At 39.0% G+C, this 23,489-nt stretch overlaps 1 protein-coding gene across 1 annotated transcript in view; it reads right to left on the bottom strand.

Moving 5' to 3' along the window:
- Positions 1 to 208: 208 nt before the first annotated feature.
- Positions 209 to 23,489, bottom strand: part of pparg (peroxisome proliferator-activated receptor gamma) — a 145,281-nt gene continuing 122,000 nt past the window's right edge. Inside the window, exons 5-7 of the mRNA XM_072280334.1 lie at positions 21,408 to 21,607; positions 15,172 to 15,619; positions 209 to 6,221 (exon numbers count right to left, since the gene is read on the bottom strand). Of these exons, the coding sequence (XP_072136435.1) occupies positions 5,974 to 6,221; positions 15,172 to 15,619; positions 21,408 to 21,607 (896 nt within the window). The 3' untranslated portion in view covers positions 209 to 5,973. The remainder of the gene's footprint in view (positions 6,222 to 15,171; positions 15,620 to 21,407; positions 21,608 to 23,489) is intronic.

Here is a 23,489-nt window from a genome sequence, read left to right as displayed (position 1 = left end):
CCACAGTCCAAAGACGTACTGGTTGGTAGGTTAATTGGTCGTACATTGTCCCATGACTAGGCTAGGATTAAATCAGGGGTTGCTGGGTGGCAGAGCTCGCAGGGACAAAAGGGCTTATTCCACACTGTATCTCAATCAATCAGTAAAATGCAGAACAAGGAGACAAAAAAATGTATTACATCTTCCATCAATTTGAAAGTTTAGCTTGTTTATTTATTTAAAATATTTTCCCAATACAGAACTGTCAATTTTACAATCTACAGATAAGTTTGCTTAACTAAAATATTCCCTTTGAGTAATAATGACTATAGTGAATGGCAAGTGAAAAAAATCTCACATTTGTGCTTTCTCATCCAACAGTCCATTCAACGCCATATTTTGCATTTTTCAAAGAAAAAAGTTTCATTTCATTTGCTAAACTTTTTGTCATTAAGCTAAAATGACAATATAAACTTCGAAGTATTACTGTTTCTGATAACTCTAAGTGCATTCCATTGCGCTCGAAGTTCAGTTGAAACGGAGTATTTTTAATACAGTCTGTCACAGTTGTAATAGCAACCTCTTGTGGTTACAAATTAGTATTGCATTCTTTTGTTACAATTGTTTCACAGGTAAAAATAACATGCTTGATGCAGCACCTAATTCAACATTGTTTCAGTATATTTTAACATTATATCAAATAATTCTTCTGTACATGATAAGATCCACTAAAAGCAAAGCTAGACAATTAAAAAATCTGAAAATCCCTGAATGATATTTACTGCAATCCATACATGTTAAAACATCTCTATACTTATATAAAATCTACAAATAATTTGCATAACATTACCCAGGTGCAATTTCAAAAGCACTTATTTAAAATTTTAATTATTTTCAAGAAATAAAAATGAACAGAAAATTTAATATTTTATTGATTATCTGTCTTTATAAAACAAGGCTCAGGTTATATGTAGACACGTTTTATGTAATGTCTTAAGAAGGTAAATTGAACATATCAAATGAATTGGCTTATATCATTATTTATAAAAAAAAGTTGCACAATAAGTAAACCTATTATTAATCTATTTTTTGTTTTGCAAAATGTCACAGATTTGACACCACAACAATGCCTTTACATTTATTCACTTTAATAATTCTCATTGCATATCAACTGAATTGCTGTACAAAACTTGTACACCCTATAGCACTAGTGTGGATTTCCAAAGATATGGATTGCACACAATGGTGTTTTCATCCTCATTGGTTGGAGCCCATCACCTCATGCCTAATACATTAATTTAGTTCTGTAGTTTTATTTTGTTGAATGTGAAAGAACATACACATGCAAAGCAACCTTTGTTTTGCCTTTCAGAAATTTTAGTAGAAGGCAGTTTATCATTAAAACAAACCATTAAAATTGCCGCTCCTTTACTAAATCTTAAAGATGCAAGTACTTTGATTATATTATACGATCTGATGGAAAAAAATCTGAAAACACATTATAGTACTATTCACAATGGAAAAATGAAAACAAGGGCATTTGTTTATAGTTTGGCAGAAAATATGAGGAGAATTTGGCACAATGTAATCAGCAGGGATCTAAACCTGACTCGGGATATGCTGATTCAACAGAACTAGTTAATCATCAACACCAACAGCAGGATGAAGTCCAATGTCGTTTGCCAAGTTTCCACATTATACAAGGGAACCACTAATACTACGGCTCCTCCTTCGCTCCCCAGCCAGTGGAGACATTCTGATATTCACAATGGGCTTCTCTTTACTGCTGGGGCAATATATCACAAATAATTTGGCAAACATTACTACCAGATGATTTGAACAATAATTTCTGTTGGCCCACACATGTTTCCAAATAGACAGGCTACACAATATCCCCAAAACATACCCAAGCAGAAATCAATGTAATGTTCTTAACCCTTTGCTGGATAGGTCTGCCTATATAGAGTCATAGAGCAATCCCATGCGGGCAAGCTCTTACTTGATTAAAAAAAAAGTGTTACATTTATTTGGAATGTCTTAGAAACATTCCAAAGAGCTTCGCAAATAATTAAACCCATTTTGACATTACTGTTACATAGCTCTGTATTTAGTCCAATATTATACCCAGCAGGATTCCACAATGATAGTGGTTTTGGTTAGAATATGATGTTCTAGTAATTGGGAATCTATGTTTTATTAGGCAAGGACAACATTGATTTAAGATAAAGAGAATCTCAATAAATGAAGTAAAGTGTAGTAACACTTATTTAAACTGATTGCATATTGATGGAAGGCCGAAGTTATAGACCGTCACTCAATGCCGAACAGATTCTTTTGTTAATATTGATTTAGCTCTGTCATTCTGATTGGAAAGTTTCATCAGCTTTCATTAATTGTTGTTTAAGCAAAGTATACACGTGATGGAATTAATTCAGCATTATGTGCTTATATTAAATATCTTAGTACTGTACTGAGGATTTCCTGCCATTATTTTTCTTTAATGAATTTTGGTCCATATTATGTCAACCCTATTGTTAAACCAATGGTCTAAATCAGAGGTTTCCAATCTTTTTTATGCCATAGACCCCTACCTTTAACCGAGGGGTCCGTGAACCCCTAGTCCAAATGTTATTTTGCATGTGCTTTACTGGTGGTATGCAGATACCCATACCCAGTCCTTTCTGGGGACACGGAGGAGCAGTGACTTGCTTACGGACACATATAATCTGTGAAGTCAGGCAAGAAGTGATGATTCTCATTGAGAATGCCACTATAAGTACTGAGGCGGAATTACTGACTTTGTGTTAGAAATTACAGAATGGATTCTCTGACATCATGATGGGGAAGGTCAACACCTAGGGTGAGGTCTGAAGAGACCCCCCACCCCCCAGAAAGTGCAACATACCTAAAAAAAATATTTCACCAGAATGTGGGAGAAGAATCCACCAGCCAATTTCTGTGGTTACCAAGGCTAAGGATTTTTAATTTTTTCCCCCCATCATGAAGACCCAATTATAACCAATATTGTTCCCAGTTGTTTTACACTAGTATTAAATATTCAATGCATGGTAACTGTTATCACCGCAAATCATCCAACTGTCTTTATGTATGGGAATGCCATCACAGGGAAATAAGCAATTCCATTTGGGAGTGCTGGTCAAGTTCGGTGACCAATTTCACATTACCATTTAATCTTGTGGTGTGTAAAACTGTAGACTTCAGAATTGACTTTCTAGGTCGATATTCTATAACTAGTTTCTTCAATGTGCGGGCACGTAATGATAGCATTCAAGTATACACACAGGCTGCTTCCACTGGATGCATACACATCAGAATGTGCAATGAAGGTATCAAATTAAGTTGGCATATTTACCTTAAAATGGGGTTGAATTACATCGAAATTGGCTGTTTCCTGCTGCCTACCCCTTATTTGTCTGAAACTGACAGAAGGACCTGAATTAGTCTGCTTTAAGTCATGTAAGGAGCTTATAAAGGTTCAGCTTATCACTGGACACTCCAACAAGTTTCTACAGAGGTACCTTGACTGGTTGCATTGTGATCTGGTATGTCAATTCACGTGCGCAGGAACACAAGAAGCTGCAGACAGTAGAGAACTCTGCCCAATACATCATGGGCACACCCCTCTCCAATACTGGTAGCACCTACGGGGGCACTGGTTCAAGAAGGAAACATCCTTCATCAAAGATCCCCACTACACAGGCCATGGTATCATTTTTGTGGCTACCATTGGGCAGGAGGTACAGAAGCCCAAAGCCCCATACCTCCAGATTCAAGAACAGCTGCTTTCCTTTAACCATTTCGTTCTTGAACCAGCTGACAAAACCCTAATCACAATGGTTTAGCAACACTGTGAACACTTTGCACTAAAATGGACTTTGCTTTCCTTTGTTCTAGTTGTGTATTTTGTTCAAAAGCTGTGCGTGATTTGTATGTTTTCCTTGTGAATGCTACTGATCTAAAGCTATTTGCCTGCCCATTATAAACTTGACATTGACAGGGTGTCAAATTCAATAATGACATTTTGCAGACTTTTAAAAAATGAAATGGGGACAACGAAGTGACAAGGCTGCTATCTAGCTAGTGCTATTGCCTCATAGATCTAGAGACATGGGTTTGATCGCCACCTTGGGAGCTGTCTGTGTGGAGTTTGCATGTTCTCTCTGTAATGGTGTGAGTTTTCATCTGGTCCCCCAGTTTCCTTCCACGTCCCAAATGTGCTGTTAAGTTAATTGATGACTGAAACCAACTGCAGATTATTCCTGGTATGCGTGGCTGGAGGGAGAAGTGGGTGATGGGTAGAGTTAATGAACATACGAGACACAATAGGTTGCACAAAATCTGATGGGGAAAGGGATGACTGAGAGTGCTCTGAGGACTGGCATAGACTCTAGGAGACAAATGGGAACTTCTCTGTCATAAAGAAATCTGAAAAAAAAGAATGTGAATAAAAATGAGAATCCCTCTTTAAAAACAAACACCATCCTTAATACCATCCAAGTGATATACATTCCTTCTTGTGGACCAGTCACACTGCAGAAAAAGATCTCCATCAGTTCAATAGTTTATCAAGAGACATGCTTAACCATGGTACTTGCTGTAAAACTGATTTAACACTAATGTTCCCAGAAATGCAAAGATGCCATGTAAGAATTCTGTACATTTAGTAAAATAAACATGAAAAATCATAAGAGTTCACAAACTTAAAATCTGAAGCTTTTTTTTTAGTATTTCCAAGGAGGTGGGGCAGGTTGGAAAGAAAGAGATAAACTTTTATCATTAGAATTTAATTTTAAACCAAATTTCTAACAATATAATTAAAATGCATGATGAAGCTTCAGCGATGTTTAATATTGATACTTTTAACTAATTAATTGGCCTTATTGTATAACTTTTAATGTAATCTAGTGCATATAAACAATTACAAATCAATGTACATATCTTTGGGAAAGTTTCTGTACCCTTACATTTTAGTATTTATAGATTTAATTTATACTTGGAATTATTTTAATAAAGATATTTCACTCTAAACTAACATTGCATTTTTTTCTGTTGGCTTCGCAAAGAATCCAATGCTACCATGAACTTTTGTAGATTATATAACATGATGTGTTATTACTGTTACACTTTTCAGTTAAAATCTCTTTGCACTTAAAACAATGAAATGAACTTTAATAAAGTGTCAGCTAGAACACCCTCCTTTCTCAATGGTGTATTTCTATTTCTTTGGAAAATTATTTGGCAGCAAGAACCTTCAACACATCTTTTAAGTTATCCAAAAGACTTAGTTCTGGGTGACAAAATGTGAAATTTAGAGCTAAGTAGTTAATGTTACAAAATGAAATCATTCAAATGTTATGATTTTGATGTTCTGTATTAAATCCAGTTGTACACATATACATCTGGACTCTTTTTTTAAAGAAGAAAAGTTTTGTGGCTGTCTGTTAGGAGACAAATCTCAAGGTTGTATAACGTATACATACTTTGATAATAAATGTACTTTGAACTCTTTTAGTATGATACTTGGCAAGTGAATACCTCAAATAATAATTATCGGTGGTACTAAAGTATCAATAGAAGCTTCAATTGTATTCATGAAAATGCTGATGAGACAGTATAAGTGTGGTCCTAAAGGGAAAAACCAGAGTGCACGCAAAGTTAGAACTGTTGGAAAATATTAAAATATGAATACCCTAGGCTTTAAATTTTATTCCTCACTATTTAACAGACAATTTCTGAAAAAACTTTCATAAACAACTTTCAGAACAGTGAAGGATTATTCAGGAGCGATCAAAAAGAAAATTATTCCTCCACTTTACTTCTATTTGCATAATGGAGCTGTGTGCAATTCCACAAACAATTGTTTGAATGTTTGATGAGGCCATTGCTCATGATTTTCATTTGCTAAAATCAGATAATAAAACAGTGCCATTGCGAAGAAGAAACTGCTTTGTCTATGATTGAGGCTGAAGATGTCTAATACAGGTCTTTGTATATTTCTTGCAGGAGTGGATGAAGACTCATTTCTGCCTCTGTTTTCCTGATTGTGTGCAGAAGCTGCACATGCTCAGTAACAATCTGTCGCAGATCAGTCATTTTCTGAAGCAATTTTGCAAATAACTGAGGTGAATCTGGGTGGTTTATCTTAAGCTGAAGAGCAAGTGCTTGTAAGATGCTGTCTTGCAAATCTTCTATTGGTTTAACATTCAGCAATCCAGGCCGATCTAGAGAGAAGGAAAACATTCAAGTTGTAATTATAGCAACTTCAACATACATTTGTCTTTTAACCAAGCAAATTGTTCCAATACACCTCAAAGAAACATATCAAACAAAGCACAAGGATCTACTACAATAAATGAACTAAAACCTGTTCAAATGGGACAAAAAAGTGTCAGAAAGGCAGATATGTTTAGGAAAGAAATTTCATAAAGACTGCAGAGCCTAAGTATTTGCTGTAAAGCTATTTTATATTTGAAGTTTACAATCAGCACTCTAAAAAGAATTCTATGTATATTTGAAAATTTTCCTTTCATGGTTTGAAGGGGTTCAAATTTATCCTTTGTGCAGTGCTGACATATTATGTGTGTTAAATTCCAAATCTGAAATTTAGTTGCCACTAGAGCAACAGTATAGTTACCCTAGTACTTTATTTTTGAAGTTCAATATTGGCAGTCCTAAATGCTTCCTAAAATCGTGCAGGATATAAAGGTAAGAGGGAATATACTCTACACGCTAAGAGTAACAAAACTTATAAAGAACACATTGATGGTTGTACAAATGGTGTACAAAATGTATCTACATTTGTAATTCACAACCAGTCTCTTGAAAAGTAACTAAGTGATAGGGGAGATTACTTTTATAAAACGCAGTGGGAGTAGGATTACCTAGACCCAGTTCCAAACAAGTTAAATGATAATAACCTCTTCTCACTTAAAACACAGATAACTGTCCTACTCTTTACATAGGAATGGGATAAATCATTAAAAACAAAAGGTTTAGTGCTTCATTTGAAATTATCCTCAATCAATACCTTAATCTATTTACCATTGTTAGGTATTCCTTAGTGTCCTTGTGAAGCAAAACTATCATTCTTATTTATAACATTTTCAGTCAAACTTTTCTCAGGAGGAATTCTAGATTTGCATTTTATTTTGCATGGAGATAGTTAAGATGTGACTATCAGTTCTAGAGTTATGAAGAGCAATTTGAAATATATGGATTAATCTTCAATTTTCTTTCTTTTGTGACCTGCATTTTCCCCCTTTAATTTACTCTTGGTATCATCAATTTTATTTCTCAAATTAGTGACACGAGGTCACGTTACCATATCACAGAACACTGAAGCTTTATTATTAATTTTTTCTGTGACAAAACATTCAGTAATGTAAACAGGAGGAAATCTGCAGATGCTGGAAATTTAAGCAACACACACAAAATGCTGGTGGAAAGCAGCAGGCCAGGCAGCATCCATAGGAAGAAGCACAGTGGACATTTCAGGCCGAGACCCTTCATCAGGACTAACTGAAAGAAGAGAACGTAACCCTGTTTGAAAACCAGCAGAGGGGCAATCTTGATAAGAAATATGATTGTCTCATCTTCTTTCCCCTACAACTAGCTGATCACAGATAGACATGGTTCCAAGTAATATATTTTAAGATTTTAGAATTATGGATTACTCAAAACAGCAAAACAAAATTCACAGAGTACCATTCAACAAGAAATTCATTATCAGTTATGTTGGTCCCCTTGAAAATATTCTGCAGTGTACCAAGTAGATGTTAGCTGATAAAAACCAGGTTCACGTTCTTGTGCTGATGAATTTGAGAGCCTAAAGTGCATATCCCACTGGTAAGTGATGTCTAGCCAATGCTGAAACACTTTACATGATGCTTTTGTTAGGAGTATTTGGTTGCTTGGCTAGAAATATCTGCATTTGCACAGGGAGCCGTTAAACAAATCAAAAATATCTGTGCCAAAGAAACCCATTGCAATTTCCACAGTTTCTTTAAAATGCAAAATTTTTTGAAAAAGCTTCCTCCTTCTTAAGAGTTCCCACCAATTTGTCATTAGAAATTGAAATTATACAAATATGGTACTGTGCAAAAGTCTTCGGCACATGTATATAGCTAGGGTGACTAAGACTTTTGCTCAGTACTGTATTTGTCAGTGTGGAACGGGGAGTGAGTTTGTAAATTTGGCAGGAGCAAAGGATGCTGGGAATGGTGAGGGCTGTGCACCATGGGAAGGGTGTGGGACAGGTGGCTGAGAAGGTGTGCCATAGGTTGGGGGGCTGGCACAGGTATAGACATACCCAGGCTTGAGACAATAAGCGAGGTCATTTGATTCCAAACAATTGGTTTATTGATCACTACAGAATGCCTCTCTGGTGCTTCCTGCTCTCTGCCCCTCCCTTCCTCTTTTCCCAACCATGATTCCCTTCTCCCTGCCCCCTTCCCACTCTCAGTTCACAATAGAAACCCATATCAGAATCAGGTTTATCACCACTCACATACGTCATGACATTTTTTTTTGCAGCAGTACAGTGCAATACATACAATTACTCTAGTACTGTGCAAAAGTCTTGGGCACTCGAGCTATAAATAGAGTATGTGCCCAAGACTTTTGCACAGTACTGTACATCCAATAGTAGATTAGGGTATAAGTGACTGGCATATACCTGCTTTTGATTCTGGATTACATCGTGGTTTTACATAATATACTTAAAAGAATTTAAGATGAACTCATTTAAATTGAGCCCTAAATAAAAATGAGCTCAATACTTTTTACATTCAAGCACACTGATTTCTGTAATTTCACATGAACAGTGAACCTTTCAACGAGATTATTCAAATTGAACCCTTTAGTATGCTAGTGGTCGGGATTCAAGTCCCTCCACGGTCCATGAGGAGTTTGCAAGTTCTCCCCATGCCTGCGTGGGTTTCCTCTGGGTGCCCACATTCCAATGATGTGTGGCTTAGTAAGTTCTGGCCATGCTACACTGGTGCTGAAAGCACAGTGTCACTTGCCGGCTGCCCCCAGCACATATTCAGACAGTGTTGGCCATTGACTCAAATGACGCATTTCAATATTTAGATGTACATGTGGCAAATAAAGCTAATTTTTAATCACTTGGCTCTTCACAATGTCTCTGAAATAACTAAAATAAGTAAATGATTCCTGATGTGAATGATATGTTACAGGCTGACCAGGCCTATCAGTGCATCTGAAAAGATGTATTAACAAATTTTAGCCTAAAGTAATAGATTTGTATTCAAATAGGACAAAATCGATACTAAGAGCAGCTGTAACTAGCTGTAAAAGTATTACAAGCCCTTGACGGAGAAATGGCTGTCACTGAAGTAGAAATAATATTGTAATCATAATTCCTCCATTATTCTAATGCTGAGGCTTTCTAAGACATTGGTCAGGTTGCACTTGGAGTATTGTGAACAATTTTGGGCCCCTTATTCTAAGAAAAGATGCGCTGGCATTGGAAAGGGTCCAGACAACGTTCGCAAGAATTATCCTGGGAATGAAAGGGTTAATGAGGAGTTTCTGATGGTGCTGGAGTTTAGAAGAATGAGCGGAGATCACATTGAAACCTATCGAATATTGAAAGGCCTAGATAGAGTGGAAATAGAGAGGATGTTTCCTATTTTGGGGGAGTCTAGGACCAGAAGGAACAAACCCAGAATAGAAGGACATCCCTTTAGAATAGAGATGAGGAAGAATTTCTTTAGCCACAGGTGGCGAATCTGTGGAATTTATTACCACAGACTCCTGTGGAGGCCAAGTCATTCGGTATACAGTAGATTCTGGTTAATTGGTCCATCAGTTAAACAGGGGAGCTGATTATTTGGGACAACTCTTAAAGAACAAAAGCTAACCAAGAAAATAGCTGGGGTTCCCTTTCCTTATTTGGGACACTATGTCACTTAATTGGGACAGGAGATAGTCGCAGAACAGCTTCCAACCAGCATCAGTTACGTGAACTTATGCTGTCGTTAGGTGCACCTTGCCTAGACCGAACAGTGTTAAATAACATCACCTGCATGTGTTTCTGTTCAAAAAGCAGTGATTTTTGTCATTGATAATTGGCAAGAAATAAGCATTAAGACAACCTAGAGTTGTTTTGCTCACTGCGGTTTCAAGCATTCAAACTTGGAGATGCCAGGAACAGCTGGGAGTGAAGATGAAATGATTTCACTACTTCAACAAGTTAGGAACTATGGAGAATTTGAAGGTATCAACACTCATCTTGTTTGTTACAATGAAAATGAAGATTTGGAAGGTGCAATACTCATCAAAAGCATTGTCTGAAGGCAGTTCATTATCTGTACTGGGAGTCTGCAGTAACTTTGTTCAGTTACAGTCAATCAAAAAAACACAGCATTGTGTTGGTTGTCTGACGTATCCAATGATGACAGTGAAACCTCTGAGGGAGAGTTTTTACAGTGGAAAGGCCACGGCACTGGGGCCATCACACTCTCTCTATCTCTGAAGATGAGTCCGGTGGTATGAGTAGTTGTCACAAACTGGAATCTTCCTTGGTTGCAGGGGATAACCATGACTTCTTATGTGCCTTGTCATGCCCGTCGTTCTCCATGAAGCGTTGCAGAGCTGTATTCTTGGCTGTTGGATCTAGTAGTTCTCATCTGCCCAGTCTGCCACAGCTGATCTCCCTTGCTAGGACAGGCATGTCCTAATTAACCGGGATACAAGGCCCACTGGCTGTCCTCACCTGGTTTAGCCTGCCTATTGAAGCTGTGGGTATGGGTAGTGGCTGCTGTCACATACGAGCAGCTCCTTGGAGCCACAGGTGAAAGTAGAGTGCCCGGTCGTGATTAAACTGCCCCAGAATGGACACAACAAGCTCTTTCGCTAGAGGTGCTACACTGCACCAGACACCCCATACACGGCAATGTACACTGGATAAATTCCTCCATTGATAACTATTACGAACTAATAGACAGTTTTATAGTACTGTAGTAGCATTGATAGTGTTCTAATTTGTTCCGTATTTCATGTACATACATAAAATTTGTTACTCAGTTACTTTCACTGATTTGAGATCTGAGTCCTGCTGAAGGATCTTGGCCCGAAATGTCGACTGTTTACTCTTTTCCATAGATGCTGCCTGGCCTGCTGAGTTCCTCCAGCATTTTGTGGGTGTTGTTTTGGATTTCCAACATCTGCAGATTTTCTCTGGTTTGTGACTCAGTTACAGTACTTTGTCTTTTTTTATATATAACTTTTTAACTATCTCCAAGAAACATCAGCTAATCAGGGCAATGCTTACTTGAGCCAAAATGATCTGTTCCCAATGTGCCCCAATTAACTGGAACCCACTGTATTTAAAGCAGATAGGCTCTTGATTAGTAAGGGTGCAAAGGGCGAAAGCAGGAGAATGGGGTTGAGAGGGATAATAAATCAGCCATGATGGAATGGCAGAGCAGACTTGATGGGCTGAAGAGCCTAATTCTTCTCCTTTGTATTATGGCCTTATAGTCTATTCATTTCACCAATCATCAAAAACAATGTGCAATCTGAATCTTAACTTTTTCAATGTTGGACAAAGTGGTCCCTTATTAACAGATTCGCATGAAGAACAATTCTAAAATGACAGATTAACCATGAAGTTTTGACTATCAACAAACAACCTGACGACATTGAGGGACTTACTTCAGCTTACCTGCTCAGTTTCTACAAACGTGTTGCCATTGCCCAATTAGAGACAATTCATTATAATACTAAATGGAGGAAAGGTTTACACTTACATGTCACCTTTTGTGTTATTGGTTATGGAGGTACAAGAGCTTCTAGTTCCTAACCACCAGGTTCAAGAACAGTTATTACCATTCAACCATCAGGCTCTGGAACTAGGGTAGTTAACTTCACTCACCTCAACACCGAACTGATCACAACTTTCAAAGACGCTACAACTCATGGTTTATCTATTTATTTATCTATCTACATATTTATTTATCTCTTCTTTATTGTTTTTTTTGTATTTGCACAGTTTGTCTTTTGCACGTTGGTTGTTTGACAGACTTTGTATGCAGTTTTTCACTGATTCTATTGTATTTCTTTGTTCTACTGTGAATGTCTGCAAAAATAAATCTCAGGGTGGTATATGGTGACATATACGTACATTGACAGTAAGCTTACTTTAGAACCACATGACTTTAAAGACAGTGCAGTATTTGAAGTACATTCACTGCTACTGTATAAAAAATTAAGAGCTAATTTAAGTATAGCAAGATCTAATGAATAGTAACTGGGTAATGATTACAGGCAGATAAAAGTTGGTGATAAAAACCACTACTTCCTCAATTTTGCTTAGTTTAATGATAATTAAAGATAGAAACAATGAATGCTTCTTATAAGTCAAGAAAGATTGGTGGAAACACATTTGAAATTTATCTGTTGCTGGTGCCCATCTGATTCAGTTGCAGAGGGTAGTTGAATTTCAAACTATATTCTTGGAATAAGCAACAATTCTAAAGTTTAGGATGGAAACATCTGCTGTGAATGGTAGTATGGTATCACTGTAGTTATGATTGGATTAATTATATGTCGGCATGAGTTCATGGTGACTAGGAGCCGAAATTAAGTAAATCTCAAACTGCGACGTGTATGTAATTGGGTGTAAAACAGAACATTCAATTTCAAAATAAATCTGGATTGAAAAAGCTTGCATTGGTAAAGGTGACTGAAAAGCAAATGCGCTGTTGTAAATACCCAAGGGGTTCTCAAAAGTCATGCTGTCTTTAACCAGCTGGTTTATGTGTGACTCCAGATTTAGTGCAGTGTAATTGACTCTTAATTGGGCTAACAAGCCATTTATTTCAGGAATAGTTGCAAACTTTGGTATCACGTGCGTGGTATTAAATATAAAGCTTGCTGTAGCCATCAGCCAGCTGGTGGGGTAGTGGCATCAGCGCTGGACTTTGGAGTGAAGGGTCCCGAGTTTGAATCCAGCCGGCTCCACCCGTGCTGGGTTGAGCATCGAGCTAGCAACTTGGCCTCGTAAAAATAAGAAAGCCGCTAAAAAAAAAATCATCATGATGGCGTCCCGATGACTCCACTCGGATTCAAGGGCATTCTTCTTCTTCTTCTTGCTGTAGGTGTGCACAGAACGTCTAATCGTTGTAACTGTGGAATCACTCTCGGGTGGCAGGGAGGAGATATGTCTCTACTAAAGGAGGTGTAAGGTGCTTCTTCCCTCTGCCAGCCTGCTGGTCACCCTTGAGCAAGGTGCAGCACCTGCTCAGCCCCCGATCAGGGTCACGTGAAGCCATGCGAGCAGCTGGCGGATGGCCGTATGAGCAGCCGGTGCAAATCAGAAGTCCTGGTTATGTGACCACTAACACCAGGCAGACAATATCTGAAGAGTATTGATAATTGATAATACACCCATCTTGTAAAAACACTACCCAGAAGAAGGCAATGGCAAACCCCAACTTCTGCCAGAAAATTTGCAAAGAACAATCATGGTCATGGGAGCATGTTTGCTTACATCATATGGCATAGCACAAAATGATGATGATGGAAGCACTCAGGTTTGAAAAATCAAATTGTTTCAAAGGTCCAAAAACATAAGAATATAAAGATGCAAAAATTGGATCCATTTGGGCTACTGGCATGCCCCATGGTCATCGCTTGCCTGAAGTACCCTGAAATGGAAAGCCGGGCTGAGATCCCTGAGGTGGTGTTCCCATTTTACTTCTGATGATATCTCTTCACTCAGCCCTTTTCTCATGTTTCATAACCTTTCCTTCAACACCTTATGCCTTGTGCATGCAAAAAAAATGACTTCAGGGGCCCCTCAAACAAAACTAATACATGCACAGCTTACAGTCTCAGGTTATTGTTTTAGCTACTCAAGAATTTCTAGGCCACTATGTTTTTCAGCTGATCAGCACATGATCTGCCATGGTAGCCTAGTGGTGAGCATAATGCACTTACAGCTTGGGGCATTCTGGAGTCTGAAGTTCAATTCCAGTACTTTTCTGTAAGTAGTCTTTGTACGTCCTTCCCACAAGCTTTCAACAGGTCCTTTGGTTTCTTCTCTCAGTCCAAAGACATACCGGGTAGGCAAGTTGTCCGGTGATTAGCTTAGGGCTAATCAGGTTTGTTTGGGGAGGGGGTTACTTGAAGTGTCAGAAGGGCCTACTCTGCACTGTATCACTAAATAACCAAACAAACAAACAAACAGATAAGTAACAACAAAAACCTGCAGGGCTCTGGGGATTGAGTCCGAGAGTGGGTTTGTTCAGGTAGCAGGTGGAAGTTCAATGGGGTGAATAACCTGTCAGACAGATCCCATGGGCCCAATACAGACATTGCTGGAGAGGCTGGGGACTGCATGATAGAGACCTCTGAAAACTCAGGTAGACCAAAGCCAACTACAGCAGCAAACAGAAGCAGAGGTTTCTCCCATCCAACAACTTTGCAGCCAACTTTTCCATCCTCCTTTCACCACGAGAAATCCATCCAGCAACTTTTAACCAGGCTCAAAATACAAAGTGGGTGGCCAGTTTAAATAGTATAATGTCTCCAACTTATTAATAGTTAACTAGGTACACTATTAATCTAGGAGAGCATGTCTTAGTAGAAAATTTATGCAAAAAGGAATATGTTATTCTTACTTAGTCTAAAGTATTAATGTTAACACCTGAACTATGAAGTAAAGCAGCTTCTATGTAATTGTGGCATTAATAAATTTTATGGAGAAGATGGGACATGCCTCTGCTAAATTAGCTGTCAATATTATTATCAAATTTCATTGTATAATTTCATCTTCTTTGACATCACTCTGCTTGGAAACAAGATAGTTGCTTTACTGCACTGCACGTTTTAAAATTGTTCCGACATGAAATGAAGCTGTTAATGTAACACATCTGCTACACCACCTCAAGGAGCAATTATCACTCATAGGCCAAGGGGAAGTATTGTTCTCTGAAAGTCCCTTGAGCTTGAACAGACATCACTCATTCCCAAGGCTCACCTGTGAACAATGGCCAGAAAGCTGACTAATACAGCAGAACTGCATCCCAGCAGGGTTTCAATGCTTCCAGAAGGGGTGGAAAGAAAAGTGGTGATAGAGTAGACTTTAATAATGTATATGTGGATAGATTTTTAATTAAGACAATGAAAAGCAGAATTTCTTACCTCCACTGAGTATGACAACAGCAATAAATATTGCAATGTCAGAGTCGTCGAGGCCCAAACCATTGAACTTCATAGCGAATTCAAATTTGGGCTCCATGACGTCACAGAAGGGTTTCCTTAGGCTCTTCAAAAACTCTCTTGTCATGAAACCCTGGCCGGCAGCAATCAGTAGGCCATCCTTATTCATCAGAGAAGCGAGCATACTGAATATGACCTCATGGACTCCATATTTAAGAAGAGTCACTTGGTCATTTAAGTCCAGATTTATGAATCCTGGGATAGACTTAGCAAATTCGGTGATTTCCCTCACAGCTTCCACTGAACGAAATTGACAGCGTTGAAAAATTCGTATCTCTACCTCCGTGTTCTGCTCTTGCAGGGGCGTTTGTTTGAATGTGATGCGTTCCTCGCCAGCCTTCAATGAATTCATGTCATAAATAACAAAAGGCTAGAACAGGAAAAGTACAACTTATGTTAATGACATTCATTATATTTTCATTATTCAACATCAATCAAAATTAGTTAATTTCGCTCTATATTTGTTCTGAGCATCATGGGTAGTGATGGGTATGGGGAGGAATCGGGATGGGGGAGCTGGAAGAGAGAAGCTGCAGTTTCCCTGTGTAAATTCCAAATGCCTGCTTGGGCCTTCAGCAGCTAATCTAAGTCAAAGTAAATTTTATTATAAAAGTACATAAAGGTCACCATATACAACCCGTAGATTCATTTTCCTGTGGGCATACTCAGCAAATCTATACAGTGGTAACAATAACAGAATCAATGAAAGATCAGACAGAGTGCAGATGACAACAAACTGTGCCAATGCAAATATAAATAAATAGCAATAAATAACGAGAACATGAGATAATGAGATAAAGAGTCCTTAACGTTAGATCATTGGTTCTAGGAGCATTTCAATAATGGGGCAAGTGAGTGTAGTTATCCCCTTCTATTTAAGATGCTAGTGGTTGAGGGCTAGTAGCTGTTCTTGAACCTGGTGGTGCCAGTCCTGAGGCTCCTGTATCTTCCATCTGATGGCAGCAGTGAGAAGAGAGCATGACCTGGGTGGTGGGGATCTCTGATTACGGATGCTGCTTTCCTACAACACTGCTTCCCATAGATGTGTTCAATGGTTGGAAGGACTTTACCTGTGATGTACTGTACCGAATCTACTACCTTTTGTATTTTCATTCAAAGCCGTTGGTGTTACCTAATTCCAGCAAGCTGCGAGGATTTGGAGTGTGGTTCTTTGTGTTACATTGGAGTATAGCATGCTCAGGTGGGTACTCTCGGGACGCCTTGTGATAGGCATGTTGGCTTTGTAAAGGGTGGGAAGAGAGGTAGATGAACTAGGCTGCTTTTAAAAATGACTTTCAATGAACTTCTCGGGAAGAGGCCTGAATTAAACAAAAATTGTGGATCTAGGCACCAATTCTTGCTTGTACCCCTGGGCTCACTCTGCTTCTACTGAACATTGATTTTCCCATCAACAATTAAGTCACAAAACGGGTGACATTGCTGAAATTAAGCATAATTGTAAAATGCTACTGTATCACAACCGCAAACGCTTGCAAAATATGCATAGAATTCGAAGTATTCTAAACATTTCCCCCCAAAATTATGCAGCCTCTCTAAATAATGATGCCACAAGTCAATCGTCCTGTACATAAAATGGAAATCCAAAATCCAGTAATTAAACTTGAGTCATAAATGTTACAACCTAACATGCAGAGAGGGACTTAGAGGAATTGTTGTGAACCACTAATGGATTCAATAGATACTGAGGAAGCAGCAGTTGTTTGGAAACGACCTACATTCAGTAATGGGAGCAAGATTGAATGCGAACCACTTTCAGATCCAGAATCAGAATCAGGTTTAATATCACTGGCACACATCATGAAATTTATAAGTAATAAATGTATAAAGTAGTTAAATAAGTTTTATACGTACACACATACATTTACTGTAATTCTGTTTTCTCCCTCTCTACTATCAGGTTTTGCTGTTGCAAAGTTAACCAATTTCATGACATATGCTGTAGTCTTACTCACATCCTTGGTATAAAAAGGACATTAAAGACCTGTAAATGTCTTACCGCCCTATTTAAAGCTACTAACAATTGAAGTATTAAACAAAGTTCAGAATTTCCGTTGGTTTACAAACTGCAGGGTATAATGAACTGTTTATAAAAGGCCAAGACCAATATAGTGAAAACATTCAGTTTTCTGTGGGTGAAGTACTGTGGTGGCTCTTATCTGTCTGGGCTAGCTGCCCAGAAAATTGATGCCTACAGTTTCTTTGCATCCTCCCTGCCTGGGCTGGATGTGGAGGACTGACCTTGCTGATGGTCAGAACATGCTGCACTCCAGCAGTGAGTGCACAGTGCAGTCAGGTAAGCCCAGTCATAAACTTTATCGTGTGCAACTTTTAAATGTCTTTGTACTGAGAAATATTTAGAAACGACTACAATTAAAATCAAGGCAAGCAGTTATCAAAACTTAAAGGATAAAAAGAGAAAACACACTTAAAATGCCACAAATCCTGATCAAAATTACTAATAAAACTAGAATCCCTTTGAAATCAATGGAGCTGCAGATCCTGCACCTGGTCTAACCAACCACAGGATCCAAGAAGTATTTCCCCAGTCTGTGAGGCAGCACTTCCACATCTCTCAGCTCACAAAGAAGCCCCAGGCTTACTTCAACTCAAATGTCCCCACCATTGAGCACATCTACAAGAAGTGCTGTCGCAGGACAACACAATTCAAGGACCCCCACAACTTTATCAGACTACTTATGCCTACAACTGGAGGATGGTGCATATAGTTACCTCTTATTCTTTCCCCATCGTTTCGTCTCAATCTTACCCACTTCCTCCTGCTTTTCTCCTTTTAGGACAGTCAAGAACTAAAGCCTAGTCAGATGGTTTTAAACTGAAAGTACCAAGAAAGTTCAATCTAGCAATCCAGCTACTGCTCCAGACGCTGGCAATCTGAGAGTAATTTAGCCTGGAAACGATTCTGCCCGTCACAAGTCGTGAGATATGATTGACCTACAGCCAGGGTTAAGGGCATGGAAACTGCAGACAGCAGTATGGAGGAAGGGTAACATACAAGTTCTATTGCAGAAGATGCAGATGAGGACTTTGATGAAGTAGCCCCTGGGAATGCTGATGAGTAGGTAGAAATGAACCCTATGGTACATTGGGAAGCCTGCCAGAAAGGAGTATCCAGGGTTGCATATATTGTTATGTTAGGAGCGAGCTTTAAGCACATTCATTCTGGCATGGAACTGGTGAACTACACCACTATCATACATATGGTCCCAACCAGTATGCAATCTCAGTCTCAACTGGAGCACAAGGCAAAGCAACCTAATATTTGGTGATGGGAGCTCAACCCTGTCATACAAGCTCAGACAGTTGCCACCATGGCTGGTTTTTCAGTCCAAAGAGCTGGTAGGGGATTGCAAATTACCCAGACCATAATTACCTCACCAACTATTGCCAAACTCAATCTTATCCTACGTGAGTTTGGGGCTATGAATGGAACTGGTATGTTTTGGTGAAGATGTTCTTACTGAAGAGCAGGTGTCTGTCAGCTTGATAGTTGCTGATGTAAATATAAGAGGTTATTCGTTTAAAGTTAAATTGGATAGATATATGGACAGGAAAGGAATGGAGGGTTATGGGCAGAGTGCGGGTCGGTGGGACTAGGATAGGGTAAGAGTTCGGCATGGACTAGAAGGACCGAGATGGCCTATTTCCGTGCTGTAATTGTTATATGGTTATATGGTTATATTCCTTCCCTGCAGACCAGAGTTGTAATGCCTCCTGTTGAGTCTCCATTCCCTTTCTCTCCTGTCAGTTTATCCACCTCTGGTCAACCTCACTATCATGCTGCACTCCACGGGTAGTGCCCACCAATTCTCCCATGTCTGGGAGCAAATGGATTTTAGAGAAGGCAAAGTCAAGTTTGATGGGGAGGATATAGAGATCACTGAAACATTCAGTTCGTGTCAATCAGGCCATTACTTTGATCAAACCCAGTCCAACTGGAGACACATTTAAAATAAGTGGAGACACACAAAAACATGATTTACAAGCTTTAGTCTGCTGGTACATTCCACTTATGGGAGAAACTTCTAAAATTTCTAACACTCCCTCCAAAGCACCCTTTAATAACAATTGTATGTTTAAAGACTGAAGACTATGCAATTACAGTAAATGCTACCTGGTTATATTGCAAGGAGATGATGTATGATCATCTCAGCTTCTTCCTGAGCTCCTCACCACACCAAAGCCAGTCCTGAGCTAATTGCTTCACTTCACAAGTTATCAAGGAATGGCTGAGAACACTGACAACAACAAAGGCAAAACGCTGGTTACGTTGAATACATCAGAACATCAGTACCTCTAGCCAAATTGCTTCAATATAGCAACAGCACCTACAACACACACACAAAATACTGGAGGAACTCTGCAGGTCAGGCAGCATCTATAGAGAGGAATAAACAGTAAATTGATCAGGTATGCCTGGTTCACAAAACAAGCAAATTTTTTTAAGCTAATTACTGCCAAATCAGTCTGTTCTCGAATATCAGCAAAGTGATGGAAGGTACCCTCTGCCAATGCTAAGAGTTACTCAATAATAACTTGCTGACCAAGATTTAGGACGTCGTTGCTAACTTGGTCCAATCCTGCAGCAAGGAGCCAAGTTCCAGAGGTGAGGTGAGAGTATTTGGTGGTGGTTTCAACTGGTCAGTGGACAAAGGGAAAGTATTCAAATGTTTCATCATCATCATTATGTGCTGTGGGTGATCATGGGCTTATCCATCACCATGATTGTTCTTGCAAACTTTTCAACAGAGGTGGTTTGCCATTGCCTTCTTCTGGACAGTGTCTTTGGGTGACCCCAGACATTATCAAAACTCTTTCAGAGATTGTCTGCCTGGCATCAGTGGACACATAACCAGGACTTGTGATACGCACCAGCTGCTCATACGACCGCCCAACACCTGCTTCCATGGCTTCACAAGGACCTGATCACTGGGGGCTAAGCAAGTGCTGCACCCTTGCCGTAGAGTGACTTGCAGGCTGGCGGAGGGAAGCAGCGCCTTTCACCTCCTTTGGTAGAGACGTATCTCTACCCTGCCACCCAAATGTCTACCTTGCACAAAAGAAGACGGTTGTGTTTGCCAGAGATCAATCATCCCACCTCCTGGTCAATTCAGAAGAATATCTTCAGCCCAAGCATCCTCAACTGGCCTTCCCTCCTCCAATGCGGTCGGAATAGGAATGTATGCTCATGACTTCACAATATTCAATTCCATTTGTAAGACCTTAGCAAATGAATGCCTGCATGTAGCAAGGCTGATACATGCAAAGTAACACTCAAGTCACAGAAGGCCGATAGTCTTCAAATTCTAACCACCTACTCTTGACATTATCATTGTCATGTCCCACACCATTGGCATCCTCTGGGCAAGGGGGTTGGGGCGAGGTCACCATCGATCAGAAACTCAATCAGACCAACCTCTTAAATGCTGTGGCTGGAACAACAAAGCTGGGGTGTTGCTAGGGATCCTATAGCAAGTGACGCACCTCCTGATACCCCACTAGTTACACAAGTTCGGAGCGCCAGGATAACTGCACATCCAACCATTTTGATGAAGCTGTACAGCAATCAGGACAAAGCCATCCATCTGAATGATACTCTAACCACCATACTAAACAGTGCACAATAGCTGCAGCATTGCAGTTACTTGCCTAGACTACTCTAACAGCACCTTTCATTGTGGACGAGTATAAGGGTTTCAGGTACATGGCAACTCCACTACCTACAGGCTCCATGTAACATGTGCACCAACTTGACACAGAAATATATTGCTGCATCCTAGAACTCCCACCCCAACAGCACGGTGCATGTAGTTTCGCCACAGGAATGCAGCAAGGTGGAATGAAGCTCATCACCATCTTCTCAAGGGAAACTAGAGATAGGCAAAAAAAAGCTGGCCTTGCCGGCAAAGCCAAGACTCTGAAAAGGGAAATTAAGCAAGCAACAAAACACGAGGACTCATCATCTTTCAGTAACCTGAAGGCTGTGAATTAATAAACTGCATAGATAAGCCAGGCGATTCAAAAGCTAAGCCCGATTTCTGCAAGGTTCAACTGCAGTGTGAAGTTGTTCATCAAGTGAATTAAATTTTAACTCACAAAAGCATTGAGAAGCTACTTACCGATTTGTCCCCTGTTTTCCCTGCCATGATTGCACGAGATTTTGCTTTAGTTATAGGAAAAGACTTCATGTATGCTTCGAACATATGTTTGGCAAGAGCACGGAGGTCAGCGGACACAGAGTTCAGTTGATCCGTATCACTGGAGATTTCAGCCAGGAGTTTCTCCTTTTCAGCCTGTGGCATTCTTCCAAATCTAATTGCTGTAAATTCAGTATCAACAACACTTAGTTGTAAAATATGTCCCACAGAATAATGGCTGTCAGTAAATTACATTCATAAAGAGTTATAAGGCAGAGATGGACTATTCATTCTGAAATCCATGGGCTTGATATTATTTGCTTATTAAAATATGATAATACTGACTTTGAGTGCATGTGTAATGAGCTGCCAGTGGGAGTGGGGGATGTGGGCTTGATTGCAACACTTAAAGAGAAGTTTGGACAAGTACATGGATGGATGGCGTATGATGAGCTATAGTCTACGGTCCAGCGGTGGATTGATTGAACTGGGCAGAATAACATTTCAGCACGGACTAGATGGGCTGAAAGACCTTTTTTCCTATGCTGTAGTGCTCTATGACTAATTTTTAATCTCAGTCAATATTCTTGCTGTGTACAAGTTACTGTTCTGTGTTTGAACAACATCACAAGGTAGACTACTGAAACACAAAAAGTTCTTTTCTGTTTCAAATATTAATTGTAAGCCGGCCTCTCAAAATTGGGCTCTCAGTGGCAATGACCATTCATTACACTTACAACTGCCCATGGGCATAATTTAAGGTTTCACAGTGGAATTTAAAGCAAGTTAGTGTGTCAAGAAGCATAACATCTTCCGTGGGAAATCCCTGAACAATGTGATTCCAGACTGTAGCAATGTACATCCTTAACCAATTGAACATGAGAATCAGTAATGAATATCACAGAATTGGAGGAAGGAAGGATAAATTAAAATGCTGAATTCAGTATTAGGTGAGGTGAGGCGTATTAAACAAAGATTAGGTAGAGATAACAAAGGAAATACTAGTAGTAAAATTAATGTTACTTAAATAGAAGCTGGAGGTTGAGATAAGCAAATACAAATTTTCAGAGCCACATGGATTGTTTAGAAATACCATTAATATAGCACTTGACTTGAAGTAGGTAAGTAATAACTGTTGGTGTGCTTAGTTGGTTGCTCTGAAGTGATTTCAGCAACTTCACACCTTTCTATGTATTTAATTAGTTGGTTAGATGGTGGAATGCTATTTTTAGGAAGCTTTTCAAGGATTACTGGCTCTTCTGTATTCACCTGCGCACATAATGTTATTTGGATTTGTTACCAAATATTTATATAATTCCATAAACCACAACTGTGCATATTAATATCTTGGGTGGTTCTTTATTGAATATTTTTGATAATCTGGATATACTATGTTTAATGGGTTTCCTTTATTTTATAAAGCCGTAATTAATTTGTCAAACATGATTTCCCTTTTATTTACACATGTTGACATTTCACAGTCATATTAAAATGTTCTAAATGTGTGCTTACTACCCTAATACATTCTACTGATGTCAAACAGACTCAGTACATCGCCCTCCTTTCTCTGATCTTTTCTTGAATAGTGGGATTAGGTTTGCTAAATTCACAGCAGCTGGGATTATTTTCAAATCTACAGAATTAAAGAAAATACATTCAGTTTCTCAGCAGTTGCTTTTTTAAAAAAAGTCTCAAGATTTCAAGAAAATAGGTTCAGGAGTAGGCCCTGAATTTCCACATCTTTCAAAAGTTTATCAATTTCCTCTCTAAACACAAATATTGTTGTCATGAATATTACAGAAAAAAGTGTGGCTTAATATCTTTGTACTTAACTGAAAATAAATCCAAATATAGCTAACAAGAAAAGTTGAAGACCATATAGGATTGAAGAAAGAGGCATTTAATGTTGTCAAATTTGAAGGTTTGGGAACCTGTAGATGTATTCCCAAGGCAATTGACAAGGTGCCACTTAAAAGACTGTTGCACAAGATAAGAACTCAAGGTATTGGTGGAAGTGTATTAGCGTGCATTGGAGATTGATTATTACAGAGAAGACAGAGAATC

Source organism: Mobula birostris, chromosome 16 (assembly GCF_030028105.1).
Source record: "Mobula birostris isolate sMobBir1 chromosome 16, sMobBir1.hap1, whole genome shotgun sequence".
Lineage (NCBI taxonomy): Eukaryota > Metazoa > Chordata > Chondrichthyes > Myliobatiformes > Myliobatidae > Mobula > Mobula birostris.
The sequence above is the reverse complement of the archived record's forward strand: the minus strand, read 5'-3'. Positions and strand labels throughout refer to the sequence as shown.